Genomic DNA, 19,456 nt, shown 5'->3' on the forward strand with positions numbered 1-19,456 from the left:
TTCAATCTGGCGCTCATATTTTACAGTGCGACACTGACTCGGTTTACAGATGCTATTCCAATTATTTTCTGAGCGCATGCTAATGTTATGTATCCAAGTGTATATCTAAAACAAATGTCAAAGGCGTAATTTTCTTTTCTAAACGTGGAAATAACACCGCACAAACATGCGTTTCAAATGTAAACAAAGGTCCGCAGTAGTTTTTAGGTATTTGCAATATTTACAATAAGAGAATTAACAGTTGCAATAACACTGACATTGTTGGGATAAGAGAGGTGCGCAGAAAATTAACATATTTATGAGCTCCAGTTAACACATTTATACTCACAAAATACCCTTTAAATAGTTTGTAAATATTATGCTTTTTAGTAGTCTGTCGAAAAACTCTGGAATGCAATATTTTTTATACTGCACCCTAGCATTGGAGAACACTTGCATTATCGCATAAAAAGTCCACATTTTAGATTGTTTTAAATGTTGCATAATTTGTACGCATTTGTGTTAAATATGTATAATGGTGATATAGGGTCGTACACCTGTTTATACTTATTCAGATTCACAACTTCAGGAAATTAAAAGATGAGGAAAAAACGAGTCACAACTATTTAGGGAGCAAAGCCCTAAACGAAAAAATACAGGCCTGCTCTTCCTATCCAAATGCTTACGCACGCAAATTCTGACCAATACATAACAAGTATGCATGGGTTAACTAAGCACTAAAGCACAGTGAAGAGCTTTTTTTTAACATCGTGGTAGGCTACTGATACAGATTTTTCCTTACTTGTACGTTTTTTTCTTTACAGCTATTTAAAAAATAGGATATGCAGTGCTATTGGCTCCAAACGTTTTTCTCGGTGACAATATGTGGTTGTCTTTAATGTTTTAATTGTATTTGGTTTTTATATTTTAACAGACGCTTTAAGTGGTCTGTGCCACAATTTGGTTGTGTAAAAACCACGTTGCTCATCATATTTCTTTGACAGGAAGCTTAAATATGTGTTACCGAAAACAAACAGGGCCAAAGTTAAAACTGTTTTCTGCAGAGCCTCGCATGCTGCACGTTCTAATGGGAAAGCTGTTAAAAATCACACTTTTCATTTTTTTGTATCCAGGTACGTAGCCTAAATATGAAAAATACTAGAATACTAAAAGCATAAAACTATAATGAATTCTTGTTCAAACAGTAACCCCATTTTCTAAAACAAATGATAGTCCTTCACATAAATAATCACATTTACTAGGGCTTTACCAATAATGTCAATTTCACAGGCATGCGTCCGATTCACTTTCGCATAAAACCTCACTTACCTCGACTTTTTAAGACTAATAGGAATATTACACACTCGCCAACGGTGTTGTGGAAAAGCCTACATAAAAAAAAAACGTAACTCAAAAACCCAAATAGTTTTGTCAAGTTGTTGTTTGTAACCTCAGGAAAGGCATGGTGGACGTAGTATAAGGACAATATTATTTCAGGTGGGTAGCTGCGTCAGCATGCGTAGGCTGCAAAGGAACAAGTAATAGGTTTATTCCATGCTGAAAAGAGAAGAAAGAAAACACAACGTTTCGGCCGAGAAGCCTTCTTCAGGTGTGAGAAAGACAGGGCAGTAAGCAAAGGTGAAATATTAGATTTAAGGCAGAATATTAAATAACCTGGAAGAGCGTTTTTTTCCAGAGCTCTTTCACCTTTGTTTATAAAGGTATTAAAGCTGAAATAAAGTGATAAAAATCTGATGATGTCCATTAGACAACTAACGTTCACTGCATTAACGTGTCATCAGTCTGCAGCCTGAGTCTCGTATTGTTCAGATATTCGACGCAGTCTACATAAACTGCCTGTCATATGACCTAAAAGACAGTGTGAAGTTTTTACAGCAACGTATTAAACGGAACGTTTTAATGTAGAGTCTTTTTACGTAACCATAAGCGCTGTCCACCGCTAGCGACTGTTTCTTATGGGCGTTTATTGCCACCTTGTGGTTGATTAAGTTAAATTCTGTGAATTATCTCACAGCATAGTGGGACACACTGTTATAATAATTGTTACACTTATATAGCGCTTTTCTGGACACTCCACTCCGCTTTACAGGTAATAGGCACTCCCCTTCTTAACCACCAATGTGTAGCCCCACCCAAATGATGCCCCAGAACGCTCACTACATTTCAGCTACTGTGATCGCCGTGTGCGCGTACATTCGCAATTTGGATTTTTCCATAGAATTCTGCAATCTCAATATTAAATCAGAGAATCTATCAAGCTTTTAAAATGTATTCGATTGTTTAAATTTACGTGAAACCAAATATTTAAAAAGAAAATATTTGTAACACAGATTCTGCATTAGCCCGAATGTTCCATTTCTCAATGTCCATTCACTCAAAAATGCTATTAAGCGCACGCAAAACAAATTTCACTCATATCGTTGAAGAAGTGTCCATAATTTTCTTTAAAAAAAACTTTAGAAAACGTTTAGTTACTAAGCCAGTGATATAAAAACGTGTTTTTACATGTGTTAAAATACATTATTACATAGCCAGGCGTCCTGCCGTGCTCCGGGTGCTTGCCGGGATAGGCTCTATCTCCCTCGCGACACTGTATTTGGGTAAAGCGGTTAAAAAATGGGTGGATTGATGTGTTCTTCTATTTTACTGACTACATTTTCAGAACTTACTACAATGAGTGATACATATTTATGCGGAGAAGCAGCGATAGCAGAACGTAACAAAGGAACAGGGCTTTCCCATAAATACCTTTGCCCCCCCCCCCGATTGATCCTAGGCCTACCCAATCAGTCCAAAGTAACTTAAGATCCCCCCCCTCCCCCCTTGTTTGCGTTAGATGATTTGCTTTTTAATGTTACGTTTTTGATTTTTTTTTCATCGTATGTGATTTGCTATTGGCTCGCTTTATCTTTTGTGACCACTAAGAAAATTATGTAAATATAGTGGTGCGGTGCAAGCGTAGCCTTAGCCTAATTGGCTATCGTTGTAGTCAGACGCTCTTAAGAGCTATCTAGCGCTAGGTTTTTGGTTTGTTAGCCAACATGGCAAAACAAATGCATATACGTTTTTCAGAAAGCCGTCTGTAGATGACCAGACCAGTCCCGAAACAAACAAGACACATGAGATGCTACAGGCATCTTGGGTTTTCAGGTTTCAGGGTTTTCTGGTTTACCAAATACAAGTGTTTCTAGAACTCAAGGGGCAGTGCACTTCCTATCTTCCTAAAGTGCACGTGTTTGTTTGTAGCAGCTCGATACATGCTCGAACTGTAGGAGTTAAACACGAAGAGGTTCTAAAATTTCTCCTGTAAACAAATTACAAGTTTTGGAATGCATGAACTTAATATTTTAATACCTTCGCGGTTTTTATTCTCATGGCGCCTCACTCGATATTACCCTTGGGGCGATGCATTTACTCCAATAATGATATTGTAACGGCCACCATCGGTTGTGAGAGCCGGCTTACCAGCGCGGTGACGTCAGGCGGTGGCGGCGAAGGCGCATACCCACGTGAACCCCGTAGCGCTACAATACTAAGCCATGACGCATGCCAACACGTTAACCATCTGTGACATAAACCTGTGGTTGTAATCTATGTAAAATCACCGTGATTGTAAGATATATGGTTTTTATTTTCTAAGGCACGTTTTCCTTTTCTTTCCCTACCGTGACACGCTGTTGCCAAGCCCATAGCTGTGGGATACCATCGCGACAAGACCTCCGCTGCATGTTATGATAGGGACCCCATGTATATTGCGGCAATATATATCACGACTGGCCTTGCTTCCATGACACGCCTTGCTTCCATGCCACCCTGGCACCGCTGTCGCAACAAAGGTCTCATATCAGGACCCATGATATGTTCCCAGATAGGACGTGTCGCGATATATGGACTCGTGTCATGACATGGGGTCAACATATCCTGTCAGGGTATGTCCTATTGCAACATATGGACTCCATGTCGCGACATGGGGGCGGGGCTTTTTTTCGGGGTATGTCATATCGCGATATAGGGGCCTTTCATGTCGCGACATGGGGCGGGGCATTTTTGCCGGGGTATGCCATATCGCGATATGCGAGCTCCGTGTCGCGACATGGGGCGGGGCGTTTTATCATATCGCGATATATGGGCTCCATGTCGCGACATGGGGGGTGGCGTTTTATCATATCGCGATATATGGGCTCCATGTCGCGACATGGGGGGGGTGGCGTTTTGGCTGGGCTTGTCATATCGCGATATAGGGCCCTTTGTGTCGCGACATGGGGCGGGGCATTTTTGTCGGGGTATGTCATATCGCGATATGTGGACTCCGTGTCGCGACATGGGGGTGGGCTTTTTTTTCGGGGGTATGCCATATCGCGATATGCGGGCTCCATGTTTTGTCGGGGTATGTCCTATCGCGATATATGGACTGTGGCGCCGTGACAGTGATGGGTATCGCGATGTAATCGTGATGTGTGCACTCCTATTGTGACATGCTATCGGAGTCGTGAACGCGCTGTGGATGCCATGACATTCTTTGTCCGCTATTTAGTTTTGACCTCAGTGCGACATCTCTTAGACTGATCAGTAATTGGAAACCAATGGATGTGTTACTGTATATCCAGCGTGCTCATACAGCACACACGGTTAACCAGGGCTACAGTATTGGGACCAAGAAAAACATCCATCACCTGTGTATCTACACGTTCTCGGTACTTCCAGGTGGCGCTTTACCCAATCAGAGTGTCGATTCTTACTCTTCACCCAATCGTGGCCCGAGCTGTTCGGGGGTTTAACCAATCACGGGTCTGAGAGCTGTTCAAGCTAGCAGCACCAGGTGGATCGGCTTGTTTACTGTCAATGAGAATCTATTTTTAAAATGCTTTACTTATTTGCAAAGTAACTACATCGGCTTGTTTTTTTAACGTCTTTATTGATTCACAATGTCCCATACTCTTCGAAATAATTACATTTTTATTTGCCATATAACTGTCTCCGCTGCTTTCTGTAATGAATACATGGTATTTGAACAATTTGATCGCATATTTAAGGTAGGGGAAACACCTTCTGCTTTGTACTTCAAAATGAATAGAAATGTAAAGCCTATGATCATTATATTATTATGCTCGTGCTTCCAATTTTGTTTTTTATTGTTAAATTATATCGATCTTGAAACTAATACCTAAAAATGTGAATATGGGCTCTCGTGTTGTACCAGCGGTACTTTGGAAACTGGTGTCTCTTCGCCAATGAAAGGAGTACACAAGCAATACATTTTCGAGAACATGGTTAAAAATTAAAAGAAAACACCTAACCCAATGAACTAACATTGTAACTCCTCACTAAATGTAAGACAGTTTATTCGTGTAAAGGCTGCAAAGTCTGGGGTCAACTGATCAAAAGATCACAGCTGAAAGATCTAGTCGTGACTTTGCTGTTTTGTACGTCACAGAAAGGAAGACGTGAAATGAGCCATACAGGAGATAGCTGTGTGAATCTGTGGGTTTGTAATAGAGCAAAGCAGAAAGTCGGGGATGGGTAATGGATAGGTTTATGTCTAGAAATGGAAGAGTGATGGAAGATATGTTAACTGTATATTTGAGGGACTGGTGGAAGTTGGTGAAGTGATGCAGGAACTGCACTAGCTGGTCATTAGAGCATGAATTATTATTGTTGTTGTTGTTGTTGTTGTTGTTGTTAATAATGCATTTCATTTACATAACACACTACATTACAGCGAACTTCAATGTGCTTCACATAAAAAACAAAACTAAAAAGAGAAGTCAATAAACTTACCAATAACTAAGATGGAAAAAGACAAATGAGTCTGCAGTACTGAGGTTTTAAGGTCTCTTTTAAAGGTAAGTTGCTAGCAGTCAGATAAAACCAGAACCGCCCAGTATTTGTACAGCCTCTTTCCTAGGGCTGTTTTTTTTGCTTAACCCAAATTCCTAGTTCTATGTGCACTGTCTTAATGCTGTTTATTTATTCTCTGATATACAGTATGTAGAATGTCTTTGAGTACCAAGTACATCAGAGTACATTCCTTTTACATGAAATGTAATGGCAAATAAAGGTGATTCTGAAACAAATATATCTGTTTCCACTTAAATTCTTAATGGTTCCTAGACTCTTTAGTTACTTTAGAACGCATTCTGGAAAATTCAGTATCTGGCACAGGATTCAAGCTAACTTCTAACCCCATCCTATTAAAGAGCAGAAACTGCTAAAACAGTTCAATAAACTTGATTAAGAAAGAGCTCAGGAAGAAGCAGACACAGGGATAGTTCTCTCCATTCCAGGGCTGAAAACAATGTGCTCCTGTGTCACTCAGTCTGTGTCTTATATTGTACCTGTATTTTGTAGTCCTCTGTTGTAATTTTACCTTTATTATGTCACTATATTGTACTTCTGAAGGTGTAGATGAAATTTTGAATCTTCTTTGTACAAATTGGAATTATTTTTTGTAAATTGCCTTGGGTAAATACGACAGCTAAATTACTGTGATTATCAATAATGGATTTTACTACTTTAATGGCATACACTCATGTAAGGAACCTTGACTCTTTTATTTAAATCCGAAAGGATGCCAACAAATAAGCTGTATTTAAATGCCATCATATTCTAATACTTTTATGTTGTAATGCTGTATATTAGCGTCTAGACATTGTTTCATTTGACAACAGTACCTCTGCCCTGAATTTACACTGCGTTGCTTTATAGGAGTAAAGAGGAGACAATGATAAGTCGTTTGGCATGAACTTCTGGAACTTTCGTGATCTTTTCTTTAGTGATTCATAGGAGGTCCTGGTGGAAAAGCGATACAAGAGAATAGCAATAGAATCATATGATTCGGATGAGTCATAGTCAGGTGACGTTACTTCTTCAGGAGGGGATGCGAGGGGGGGGGGCGAAGGGGGGTATTGCGACATACAATAAATCGTAGCAACTTGCACCCTCTTTCGTCATTTTCAGGTAAAGGGGCAAATAAAGGCCTAGGCTCTCATGGTGATGCAGCATTTTATAGTATAGCTTTGTTAACCGATTTATAAGCTTATCAGCATCACATGCTTTTATGCTACCTGATGCAACCTTTTGTTTGTTTCCCTACACAGGACTTTATTTTTCTCAATTTAAGGAAGATCCATAAACAAATAAAAAAGAAAACTAAACTCAACTGCGGGTTGGAAATTATAAACCAAAACTGGCTTCCCGAAGCACAATCCATCAGGTTTTATGGGTCAATCTTAAATCCTCAAATTCTGAACCTGTACGTTGGATTAAGTTAATTTTCACTACTGAAGCAGGTGAGGTGTTCAGCCATTATCACCCATTATCAGGCAGATGCCTATTTCTATAAGGGGCAGAATCTTTGCGTTGCCTGTCCCAGGTGCAAGGTGAGACTGTACTGCACACATCATTTATCCGAGCCAACAGGCCCTTAGAAGTTAGAAATGGAGAACCTGAAGAAAACCAACAGAAAAAGAGCATATATACTCCATAGAGGAGATTCCCCTGTCTGGAATCCAACCTAAGACCCAAAGCAGTAAGAAAAGTGGTGCTAACCACCATGCCACCACAATGTAGTTTCATTTTTTGAAATAGAAAACACCAACATTTTGTAGCTCTCAAGGACCACAGTCAGTCATTTCTGTCTTGACAGCACCAATTAATTTGCTGCTCATTCGCTGTAACTGTTGCTTGAAAAGTTGCACAGATCAGTTCCATGCGGTGAATGAGCTAATGCATAACCTGACTGACACAACGTGTCAAACTGATCCGACCGTAAATGTGTTGCACGTCTTCAAAAACCTACGGGGTTAATTACTAGGGCCAGGGTTGTCCACCACCTGGTTACAAACTCAGGACCTGATGGCAGGTTTCTGTGCGGCTTCTTCCATCTCACCTTCCAGTACTTCAGTTTGAAACCCACCGTGAGGCAAATTGTCGACTCTGCCAGGCCTCGATAAGGTTCCTGCATAGTCCAGGCAAACGGCAGATACTCATAGAAGAGTACATACACACAGCCACGGCTGTTAAAAAGGCTGTTCAAAATGTGTTGAACAAAAATGTTCCAAAACACAAGTTTGTGCCAGTTTCCAGTGACTCATCTTCAACATGACAGGGTGGCAGGTTCTGTACCTCGCCAACGCGCAGGAAAGACATTGAGGTGGATCTCTTACTTCATGCTGACTTGCAGATTGCCATCTTGCCTGATAAACAGAGGTTATTAGATAATGTGAAGACGGTCTCCCCTAGTCTCTCTCATAGTGAAAGTGACTGGGTATGATTTACTTTAAAGTAACATTTCTTAAGGTAACGAGGTACCTTAAAGTGAGGTTGAACAGGCTTTCTAAAACATTTATGTAGGTGGAAGGAAAATAGGTTTCGTCAGGGATGCCCGCTTTATACTGACTTCTGTACAAACCAGTGTTGTTTCTAATACTGAAATTGATACAATTCGAAAAACGTATTTCCATTTATAAATTCAAAACATTACTGACCCTGAATTTTGCTCCCTGAAATAAATATTTCCAGTCTTTTCTGTGTTCCCGGGAAACTCTTGAGTTTAGTTTTTAGACCCACTAGATGGTACATAACTAAGCGGTGTAATGAAAAGTTCACTCATGCCTTGCTTTTAACTCATATTCTAACATGTATTTTCATGTATTTCATGTACCTCAGTAGTAGGATCATTTCTTTCTCGTATTACAGTTCTTTTGTTATACTGAATATTTTCTGTTTTACAGAAGCTGATATTTCCATTCTGTTTTCCCGCGCTGGAATGGCACTGTAAAAAAGTGCTTTGTCATTCTTCGACCTTCAACAACCCACTTTGAATAGGGCTCCATTCTGTTTACTTTGCTAAAGACTGGCTTGTTAGTAAACGCGAAGAAAAAAAGTGCGTTTTTTTACCAGACAGCTGGATTTCCCCCTATTCTCATAGCAACACCCTTTTAATTTTTTTAGGATGCACAACCCCTGAAGAAATGCTGATTGGCTGGGGTACAGTATAAATACTAGCAAGGAGGCGGAACTACAACACAGCAGACTAGAAAGCTACAGAAGTACAGTAGCTGGTTTATTCAGGTGCGCAATAAGGTTTCACGGGTTCTCGTCGGATCTGGTCAGGTGAAGATCGAAAAGAAGAGGCAACCATGTCGATGACAGTGAAAGCCTATCTCCTTGGGAAGGAGGATATCCACAAGGAGATCCGCAGGTTCGCCGTCGATCAAGAAGTGTCCAGCAGCTTTGAGTACTTAACTCGAAAAGTGGCCGAGGTTTTCCAAAGCCTCAGGAATGCCACCTTCCAGATGTACTATAAAGGTAAGAAACTTTGAAAAAGCGAGAACTTCAACCTGTTTTATGAGATGTCACGATTAAACTTGCTACTAAGTGCAGCTGTGAATTTGTATAGGTCAGCTGGGAAAAGAAAGCTACTTTGTTACATCACGAGGGCCTTTTGTTTATAATGTAGCCTGATGGCAAAGTGAGTTATGCAAATTGTACATTGTGGGTTGTGCTGTGCAGTCATTGTGACGCACTCACTTTTAGAACTCGCAGAAAATGGCAAGAATATTTGTTACAAGATTGTCGGATGTTTCCGTTTGTTGCGTTGACCTTTATGGGTGTTTTATGGACTTGTTATTGGATTGTGTAACGAAGTCGCTTTGCGCGTGATATTGGAAGCGGCTTTAACTTCGTTATTTTTAATATGTCAAGTGAAGAGAGAAGGGTTATTAGTTACTGTAACCTGAATAATGTGGTGCAGATCTCTGTGATGGCAAGGTCTATCACTTTATGAGCTACAGAGAAACAAAATTAACACCTAAAACGGATGTTAATCGTTGGCTACTAAACGTTAAATATCGTTCTGTGACTTTATCACGCCGAGTTATAGGTTCGGTGTATTCTACACTTTACTGCAGACGCAGTAAGATGTGACTGTCAGCCCTATCCAATTCCCACTGCTTATCAACGTTTCCCTTTGGTAGACTTCCGTGTATCCATGTCGGTTTATTGTTTTTTTTTCCCCTAATATCTGGAAGAATGGAATTGAGAACGTTCACAAAATTACTTCATCTAAATTCTATCTCTTCCTTCCCTCCCTCTAAAAAAGTTTTACAAAACAAAGGCTTTCTGTTTTGATATGTTAAGGAATACCCCTTAGCAGCAGTTGCTACGAGCCGTATTAAATAACACTCCCATGGTTAGTCAAGACCAATGTCTGATGTGTCAGTTTGGTGATCATGTTCTTAACGCCCTGTTGCCCAAGGAAAACAATGCATTATTTAATCCAGATGCGTTACTGAAACTCCTAACTACAGCAGTAAGGCTCGTGGGAGTGTTACCAAGACGCCGAAAACGCCTCATTAGTAGAGGCTGGAATGTTTAAGTTGAGCTTGATTGCAGTTAAGGTAAAACCTTCCATACCTTCTCTTTTTTTTTCCCTGAGTAAATGACTAATTGTCTTGTGTAAATTAAACCCTGCTAACTGACACTTTTTTTTTTAACAGATGAGGATGGTGACTTGATTGCCTTCTCCTCTGATGATGAACTGATGATGGGACTTGCTTGTATAAAGGATGATACTTTTCGAGTCTTCATTAAAGGCAAGTTGTTTACCCTGGGTGAATCATTTACAGTTCTTAGGGGACCCGACTAAATGTGTTTAAACAATGACTTCAAAGTTTGCTCTGTCACAAAACTAAGCCAGTTTTTTTTAATATTGAGTGAAATCCATGAACATGGTAAAATGAATACTTTTACCACTTGGAGGTAATGTGAAATTTAACGACTGGGGAAGTAGGCAATGTTTATTGAATTAATTTAAAAGTGGTGGCTCCACTCCTAGCTTTTAACTGTTAAAGAGACAAGTTTAACTGTTCTGTGTATCATGTGCCACACTTTTTCTGCGAAACATGCTGCAGTATCCATTTTTAGGGACAGAAAATCAGAAATCTCCCGTGCTCATGACAGTGGTTTTTTTCCCCCCCTTCACCCCGCAGAGAAGAAGGAGTGCAAGCGGGACTTCCACCCCCATGGATTCCAGGGTCCCGATCGCCCCTTCCCTTTCCCCTTCCCCTTCCAATCCCCTCCCCCTCCCCACTCCCAGAACGCTGTGCACCCCAACGTGACCTGCGATGGCTGCGAGGGGCCAGTGGCCGGGACGCGCTTCAAGTGCACCGTCTGCCCCGACTACGACCTGTGCTCGTCCTGCCAGGCCAAGGGGCAGCACAAGGAGCACCCCATGCTCCCCATCTGGGCTCCCCTGCAAAACATGTTTGAGGTAAGACACCTGGCTGAGCCATGATCGGAACTGAAACCATCTTGGAAACCTTGTTTGTTCTAGATCAACATTATGACGTCTGTTCCTTTACAAAAACATTATCCCTGTTTTTAGACAATGACTATTCAGTCCAGATGACTAGCACAACTGCATATCCTCTTCTGAGTTTCAAATATTTCCATTACTTGTTTTAGCAAAATTCAAGGTTTAATTAAGTTTTTTACGATGATATAACTGCTTTATATGCATTATATATGTGCATTTTTCCCCTTGGTGGAAACAGTCCTAAACTTTACAGTCCTAAACTATGCTGCACCTTCCTGAAATGTCACTTTTCTACTTTGGTTCTAACTGGATCTGCCTGTATGGCTAAACTGCTAAATTGTCTGAACTGCATTTTCTTCATAACCTCATATTGCTGTTTTGTATTTGTGAATTGTTTGGAGGGTTTCGTTAAACCTCAATATAAACTGTGTAAAAAAAAGAAATGTACACTCTTAGGCCTGGTTCAGTAATAAATGTAATCTTTTTTTTTTTTTTCCCCCTAGTGGTATCCGCGCGGGAAGTGGATGCGCAAGATGAGACATGGCTTCCCCCACTGCATGTGGGCCGGAGCCCAGAACAGGCCCCAAGCCAGCCAGGCTGGGCCCCAGCCTACGTCCCAGCCTGATCCGCAGAACACCCAGGAAGAAGCAGGTGAGCAGTCCCTAGCCTACAGCTCCCCACATCCTTTTTACCACTTTTCTGCCTTCATGTAAGCTAATTAGCACAAAGTAGCTTTGTCATGGATGTCGGAAAGGGCATGCTGTGGAATGGCCAGGAGAGCGAAGGAGAGACCCTATGCATAGTGGCAAAATGGGAGTTAGCCTGGGCTCAGCAGGTCAGACGATGTCGGGTAGAAACCTATGCCCTCAGGCTGCAGAGGAGATGACCTGTTGCTAAGCGGGTCTCAAGACATCTGAACCCTCAATGCTGAGTGAGGAGGAAAGGGTGACCCGGAACAATATAGCCCCACACAAAGACACACCGGAAGGACAAGCAAAGCACAGGGAAACTAGGAACAGGACAGAATAGGAGCGCCCTCTAGCTGTAGAGGGCGTGACAAACTTGCTTAGTTCATGCCTACTTTAAAACTACAGACTGGACAGCTCAATCTTCCTCTTATCTTCATATTTCCAAACTTTTTTTTTTTTTTACTTCGACCAAGCATGATTTCATTTGGTCTTTAAGCCATGCAGCTTTCTATAAAATGAAGAACCAAAGACTGAATTGTCAGGTCTTAAAAATGAATTTGCTTTAAATCATTGTCGTCTTTCTTTGCAGGTCAAACGTCTGTGCACCAGGACAGTGTGGATTATCTGAAAAACATTGGGGAGGGGGTGGCAGCCATGCTGAGTCCACTGGGTAAATCTGTTTTTGTATAAGGAATGTGCTAAATCTTAAAAGGGCACTGCTATGAATGATTACAGCTATGGTCCTCTTAACTGATACTATATGACAACAAAGGACATGTTGAATCCTTATCCCAGTCTAAATGTTCTCTGCAGGCATTGATGTAGACATTGATGTGGAGCACAGAGGATCAAGGACCAAAGTGAACCCAACCCAGCCTGCTTCTGGAGAGATGTCCAGTACCCAGGCTGGAAAAATGAGAGAGGACAGCCAGCCGAGTGGTGTTGAACCAATGGACAGTGAGCAGCCAACTGATGGGCAAAGTAACCTGCAAGCCACCAAGAGTGGGGCAAAGGTACAGGTTTTATACCATATGCGTTTTTCTCCACCCCAGGAACAAAAGATTATGGATGTAATGTAATGATCATTGTCAGGATTCTGATAATGAGGCTTCATGCAAAATCCTGCTATTTTTTTTCTTCTGTTCCAGCAGTTTGAATAACCGAGTAGTTTCTTCTGATTTAAAGTGTCCTTTTTTTACCAATTTAATTTTCACATCCAAAAGGGGCAAAAAGAAACAAACAGTGATGAGGAGTGGACCCATCTCTCCCCAAAAGAAGTGGACCCCTCAACAGGGGAGCTGCAGTCCCTCAGGATGGAGGAGGGATGTGAGGGGCCCAGTTCCCTCAGTGCTTCTGCACAAGGTCCTACTGGTCTGAGAGAGGCAGCCTTGTACCCGCATCTTCCCCAAGGTAAATAGCTGGAGTTGGTCATGTGCATGTATCTTCCAACTTTAATTCTGAAAGTATTTACTACAAAAGCTAAAAACATGCTCCATTGAGCACACTAGTATAAGGAAATAATTGGATCCATAATATCTGCCAATTTTTAAATTATTAATCATTCTTTTAGTTCCATATTAGAGCACTTACAAAAAAACCTTCAAGCCAGATGTTTGTTTTCATGTACAACTGATGGGGAATCCTCAACTGCAGCCAAGAGTTAGACAGTCTTGTTTCTTGTGCAGATGCAGACCCGCGCTTGGTGGAGTCCCTGGCTCAGATGCTGTCCATGGGTTTCACAGATGAAGGTGGATGGCTCACTCGTCTGCTTCACACCAAGAACTATGACATTGGTGCGGCAATGGATGCCATCCATTACTCCAAGCCTTCTGCTCCACCAAAGTAGACTTTCAACATGCAACCCCAGCAGAGCAATAGCAGTTCCTACCTTTTGCTTTCCTGTTAAACTTCAGCAGGCATCACTGACAATAATACAAAGTCTCCAGATCACTTCTTGCACGTACAGTAGGGCTGAAGTTTAAAAATGTAACAACTAGGAAAATATCCCAGAGTGCTAGACAGCCTACCCGCAGTTTTGGAAGAGATGTTGTAATGACTTTTTTTTTTTTTTTATTCTGACCCTTTTCCGACTTTAGCAGGAAATACCAGACCATTTTAGCATCAGTGGGATTCTGTCATCTTAAGTAACCCAGCTGATTTCCAAATTTGATTTTATTTTAAATGTCCCAACTTTCTGAAAGAACTGGTAGCAATATATGCAAAGAATGTTTTTATTTTTTGTTTATGACGTAATCACCCTACATGTTTTAACTTCCCTCTACCTTAGAAAACTGAAAAAGTACAGGTAACTGTTAACATTTAGTTAAAAAACAAGAATTGCTTGTACAACATGTTATCCTAATCTATGACTGTGTAGCCAACTGAAATGATAGTATAATAGTTTAGGTTCAGGTTTCAGAGACGTGAAATATTATTGCCAGTGATGTTCATGAAATATTTGCTGAATTGTGACAAAATGAGATGGAGGTTCTGATTTATTACAGCTTGATTGTTTAACAGTCTTAAATTTATATCTGTCCTAGCTTTCAGCAAAATAAATTGCTTATGCAGCAAAATGTCTGTGCAATTTTTTTTATGATTACATTCTGAAACTAAATCATTACAATATTTATGGAAATTTTTTTTTTTTAGCAAATGCTTTGTAATTTCACTCCGTTCTATAGTGGACATGAAAGCACCGAGGACTATTTTTACACATGTATTTTAATATACATTTAATTAATCATACATTCTGCACAACAGCAGTTTAAAATAAATAATGAAGCTTCTGTGACAGATTGTTACCTGAATATGCGCTAAAGGTCATAAGTAAAAATGTTTAACAACAGAACTATTATTCCAAGTTATTAAACAAATTAATCCACAGTTAGACATTTGAGATATTTGCCTTCTAAGACCTAATTCCACAATCAAGCGAGTAATCGTTTAATCTATGTACATCAAGTTAGGAGAATAGTGTACAGTAAGAAGGGGGAAAAAAACTTTCAATATCATCTGAAACTACCACAGAGGCTTGACTAAAGGCTACAAAAAATCATCAAAGTCCTCATCTGTCTGGAAGAGAGAAGAAATGGAAGAATATTGTTTTCGAGCTGGATTTATCTTACCATTAATAGTAGAGGATGGAAATAATGGATGTTGGGATTCACTAGTACAATCAGAGCTTTCTAAATTTAATTCAAAGTTGCTGTGCCAATCGCCTGTTTTTGCGGACAGAGTACGAATCTCTGTGGCATTCTGGTACATGATGGATGAAGTTACAGTCTCAGGCACAGTTTCAGGAAAGAAACATTGATTCTGTACTGTAGATATTTGATGTGTCTTATTTTCACAATTAACTTCTTGGACTTTGTAACATCTCCTGTCTTCATAACTGTCAGCAGCAATGGATTTAACAATAGAAAATATATCACCTTCCAGCCTTGCATCCGTGGTAACAGTAATTTTCCTTTCTCTCTGCCCCTGAAAGTCTCTTTTCTCCTTTTTATCTTCTGAAGGAAAAGAAAGGTACTTATCCCATTTCAAAGCCTTGAGCTCAGAGTGCTTTGCATTGTATCCAGGGTTAGATGAAGCCTTAATTGCTGTAGGGACTCTGTTGGCAGCTGAGGCACCAGGGAAACCTGTTGATGATGATTCCAGGAGTCTTGAATTTCTATTTATTAAAGTCAAACTTCTTCTCTCATCCATCAATGGCTTCTGATTCGTCTGTTATCACAGGACACACAATAACCTACAGTATTAATGCTCATAATATATGTATACATCATCTCCAACTGGAGGGAAGTTAAAACAAAACACTATACATGCAGTTGCTAAAATAATTACTGGCTCCCACCATAGCAAGCAAGGTAATTTGCTAACTTATAAATGGTCATTATTAGTTTTTTTTAACAATATCTCTTCTAGGGTTACGGAGTACTTGTTCATCATATTTACAATTAGGATATAGTGTACCAATGTTAATATCTGCCACTAACTCAATGCTTGTATAATTGCACATCTACATGCAAAGTTTTCTATAGAGTTGGGTGTATATCATCTTCATTTACCTCTTGATCACTGCATTTTTTCCAGGCGCCTTCATAAGAGACATGATTTGTAAATTCCTCAGTTGGTGTATTGGCAGAATCCCAGCTCTTCCTACGTTTCCTGTTATTACCAAGTAATGGTTAATGGTCATCAAATGCTGTTAAGATTATTCTAAATGTGTAGTTATACTGGATGATGGAAACAACACTGAGAGAGTACAACTGGCCAACTCAAACTGGGTGTGACAGAGTAAACCCCACTGCAACATATTTTTGTATTACTCTCTGATCTTACAATAAGTGTTCTAATAGTGGTAACAGCCGCAAGGAAGAAAAGCAGATCTTTGTGATTTTATAAGAGACTGATGGGAGACAAATAAAACTATAAATATATAATCTTGATAGTGTCTTTCTGGCCTATGAAATATCTTACTTTGTGCTTTTTATAGACTGATACCCTAAAACAAAGGGTAACTGCATATATCAGTCTCTGCAATAGATGGATATGATTGACATCTGTATAAGGTTCATGTGCAAAAGGTTTGCCCTAAGTTAACATTATAACACTTTATGGAGAAAGAACAATAATTAGGTAATCAAAGTACTGAGACAAGTAATGAAGGCGTATAACACATAGCCTTCCTTTTAGAACCGTATATTAACACAGACAAATTCTTTAATACTAGCTTTTTCCCCAAAAGTTATATTCTCAAAGGCACTAGACTTTACTGTTACTCATGTTACAGTAAGAAATCCAACTACAATACCTTGAAGTCTTATTGATGACATTCTGTACATTAAAGCAGCTACTGTCAGTGTACAGATTCTCCTCTTCACCCCTCATTGTCTCTTCTCTCGTCTCCTCAGTACTATCCTGCAGATAGTTGCTCCAGCAACTGGCTTCTTTTCCTGCTTCCACATTCTATGGGAATACAAATCCCAAATCCAAATGTAAATTATACAGTACATAGATTTGGCTGTGTAGTTACAATTAAAGATAAGCTTTAATGCACCATCCAGAGATCCCTCCGTCTACAGAAAGGCAAATCTAATCAATTAAGAAACCATTTGGACATCTGTCATCTATACTTAACATTGTTAAAGATAACATATCTGTTACAAGTTTTTAATACTCTAAGGAGTTCATGGGACAGTCCTTGAAGTTATGCCAGTTATCCTTGAAACTATGAGGTGCACTTCTATAGATCTAATATCGATTAGCAATTATCCTGAATTTGCTTACTTATATTTAACATTTAATTCGGTCATATAGTTTATATGCCATATTATATAAGCCATATTCTTAGTCAGTTGTTTTGTTTGATGTTGTTAATCTAAGACATTCTTAGACAACTAAAAACCTGCAATATATCCTTCCTTTCAGTTCTGGTGATTGCGTGTGAAGGATAAAAAATGTAGTCGTACCGGTTCAACTGCAATGCTCAAATTTTCATCTTGTGACTGAATGTCTTCTGAAAACCTTGCTTGCTCACTGTTGAATAAACACAATACACAATAATAAATACAAATATTTATAGTTTTATGAACACATGTATTCACAAAACTACAAGTCACTGCTATATGCTAGCTTTGGGTAAACATTAATGTATATTATGGGCTAATGAATTAAATTACAACTTATTGTATTTGTAAACCCTGATAATGTGATAAATTAAAATATAATGATAATGGGATAACCTTCAAAATACTGTACTACCATTATTATTAATTCTGCTAAAAAATTCAATCATTTTCCAGTAGAATCTTCACATTCCCCCCTATATCAGGTCACCGACTTGATAAGGAGTATCTGTTAATTTAAACCAATTTCTCTGTTAGAAAATGAAATCTTTACGCATTTTTAAGCATTTAGAAACTGCGTAACATTTGAACAATTAAAACATCCATTTCTTTTAATAAGGAATTACATTTTTGTAGATGATCTTTTTCTCAAAGATTTTAAGATGGATATAATTAGTAGTGTATTTGATGCAATTCTCAGTTCCTAGCATGTAACCCCCCACTCAGGTATACAGTACAATACAGAATTCAGTACGAATGTCAAGTTTCTTAAGCAACATCCAGGAGGTAAAGAATTTTCTCCATAAACATCTGTGGGCAAATCTGTGGAATGTAAAAATCATTCAAACAGGCATACCATGCATGATCTTCTTCTGCTTGTATTATTTCTCCACGCATTGCATTGAGTTTTTGAACATGGCGCCTGCAGTCAGCACCAGAGCCCTGTCCATATATCTGTAAACAAACAACAGTGAATAACATAGTTAACTCTTCTGAGAGCGTTACTTATTAGTGTTTTCTGTAGTCTTCTTAGGAATACGGTACAAAATAAACATTTCCTGAAAATGTATTAATCTAAATGTTTAAGAGTTGTCCAGGTTACCCTGTGATTGGAAGGCTTTTTCAAGGACTGCTTTGCATTGCCAAACTAGGAAGTAAATACAACATTTTGCAAAGGAAAGCACAGTATTTCTAAGGTGTTTCAAGAGTACTGTATGCACTTGTGTACTTTTGCTGTCCAAGAAAACAAGAAACCCAGTTCTGACAGAAATATGCAAGGTCAACTGTGTCTATTTACATTAGAGAATTGTAGAGTATTACGTTAATGATGCCTGTCACTTGGTGTCATACAGTTGACAGTTCCCATACCTTCATTAGGGACTGTTTATCTCCACACATTTTGCAGTTCCACTTATTGCTCTTTTTCACCTTAAACAAACAACAAAACCGCAGGAAGTTATAGAAAATCAATATAGGGCATAATGAAGTGGATAGGACAGCTGCCTGTCTTATACACAATACACATTTAGTTGCTTTTAATTATAACACTACGACAGAAATCATAGTGAGACCAAAAAAAAACCTTTTAGAAGAAATCTCCGAACAACAGCTAGTTTCTATTGCATACTGAAAACCGGTTACAGGTCATTACTGTTATCAAAATGAAATTTACCTGTTGGACTTGGAAGGTTTTGCATGAGAAGCATCTCAGGACCTGGAATTCCTGCACCATGACTTTGCTTACTCCACAATACACGTTGTTACACTTACAGCAAAAAAAAAAAAACTAGCTCCAACTTACACTGTAAGTTACAGTAGGAAGAAAAACACTACGCCTTATTTTCCCGGCAAGCTAATTTGAAATAACGTCACTTCCGTCTACGTCACCCCAGCGAGGATTGGCTGATTTAGGCGTCCCAGGTCTATCACGTTGTCACCAGTTTATACACAATGTTGTGTGGACTTGCAAGACTTTCTCTTTAAGTGTTTAAATGTGCATGTTAGATTCAAGGAGTTTGATATTAAGTCAAATTTTGCCAAGTATAATGTGGAAATAGAACACTTACATATAATTAACCTGTTGGTAATACTGGCTAGAT

The 19,456-nt window shown here is 39.4% G+C and overlaps 2 protein-coding genes across 2 annotated transcripts; one reads left to right on the forward strand and one right to left on the reverse strand.

Annotated features, from left to right (window-relative positions):
* Positions 1-8,815: 8,815 nt before the first annotated feature.
* On the forward strand, positions 8,816-14,582 carry sqstm1 (sequestosome 1). Its single transcript, XM_088932183.1, has 8 exons — positions 8,816-9,309; positions 10,500-10,595; positions 10,992-11,272; positions 11,821-11,968; positions 12,596-12,676; positions 12,820-13,019; positions 13,230-13,416; positions 13,692-14,582. Exons 1-8 carry the CDS (start codon positions 9,141-9,143, stop codon positions 13,850-13,852), a joined length of 1,323 nt encoding a protein of 440 aa, XP_088788309.1. The 5' UTR covers positions 8,816-9,140; the 3' UTR covers positions 13,853-14,582.
* Positions 13,741-19,089, reverse strand: mrnip (MRN complex interacting protein). Its single transcript, XM_088932184.1, has 7 exons — positions 19,030-19,089; positions 18,726-18,785; positions 18,214-18,311; positions 17,481-17,547; positions 16,823-16,977; positions 16,077-16,176; positions 13,741-15,732 (listed from the first exon to the last, which is right to left on the reverse strand). The coding sequence occupies exons 1-7, from the start codon at positions 19,087-19,089 to the stop codon at positions 15,052-15,054; spliced, it is 1,221 nt and encodes a 406-aa protein (XP_088788310.1). The 3' UTR covers positions 13,741-15,051.
* Between the last annotated feature and the right edge of the window lie 367 nt (positions 19,090-19,456).

This window comes from Atractosteus spatula, chromosome 14 (genome assembly GCF_055471065.1).
Source record: "Atractosteus spatula isolate fAtrSpa1 chromosome 14, fAtrSpa1.hap1, whole genome shotgun sequence".
NCBI lineage: Eukaryota > Metazoa > Chordata > Actinopteri > Semionotiformes > Lepisosteidae > Atractosteus > Atractosteus spatula.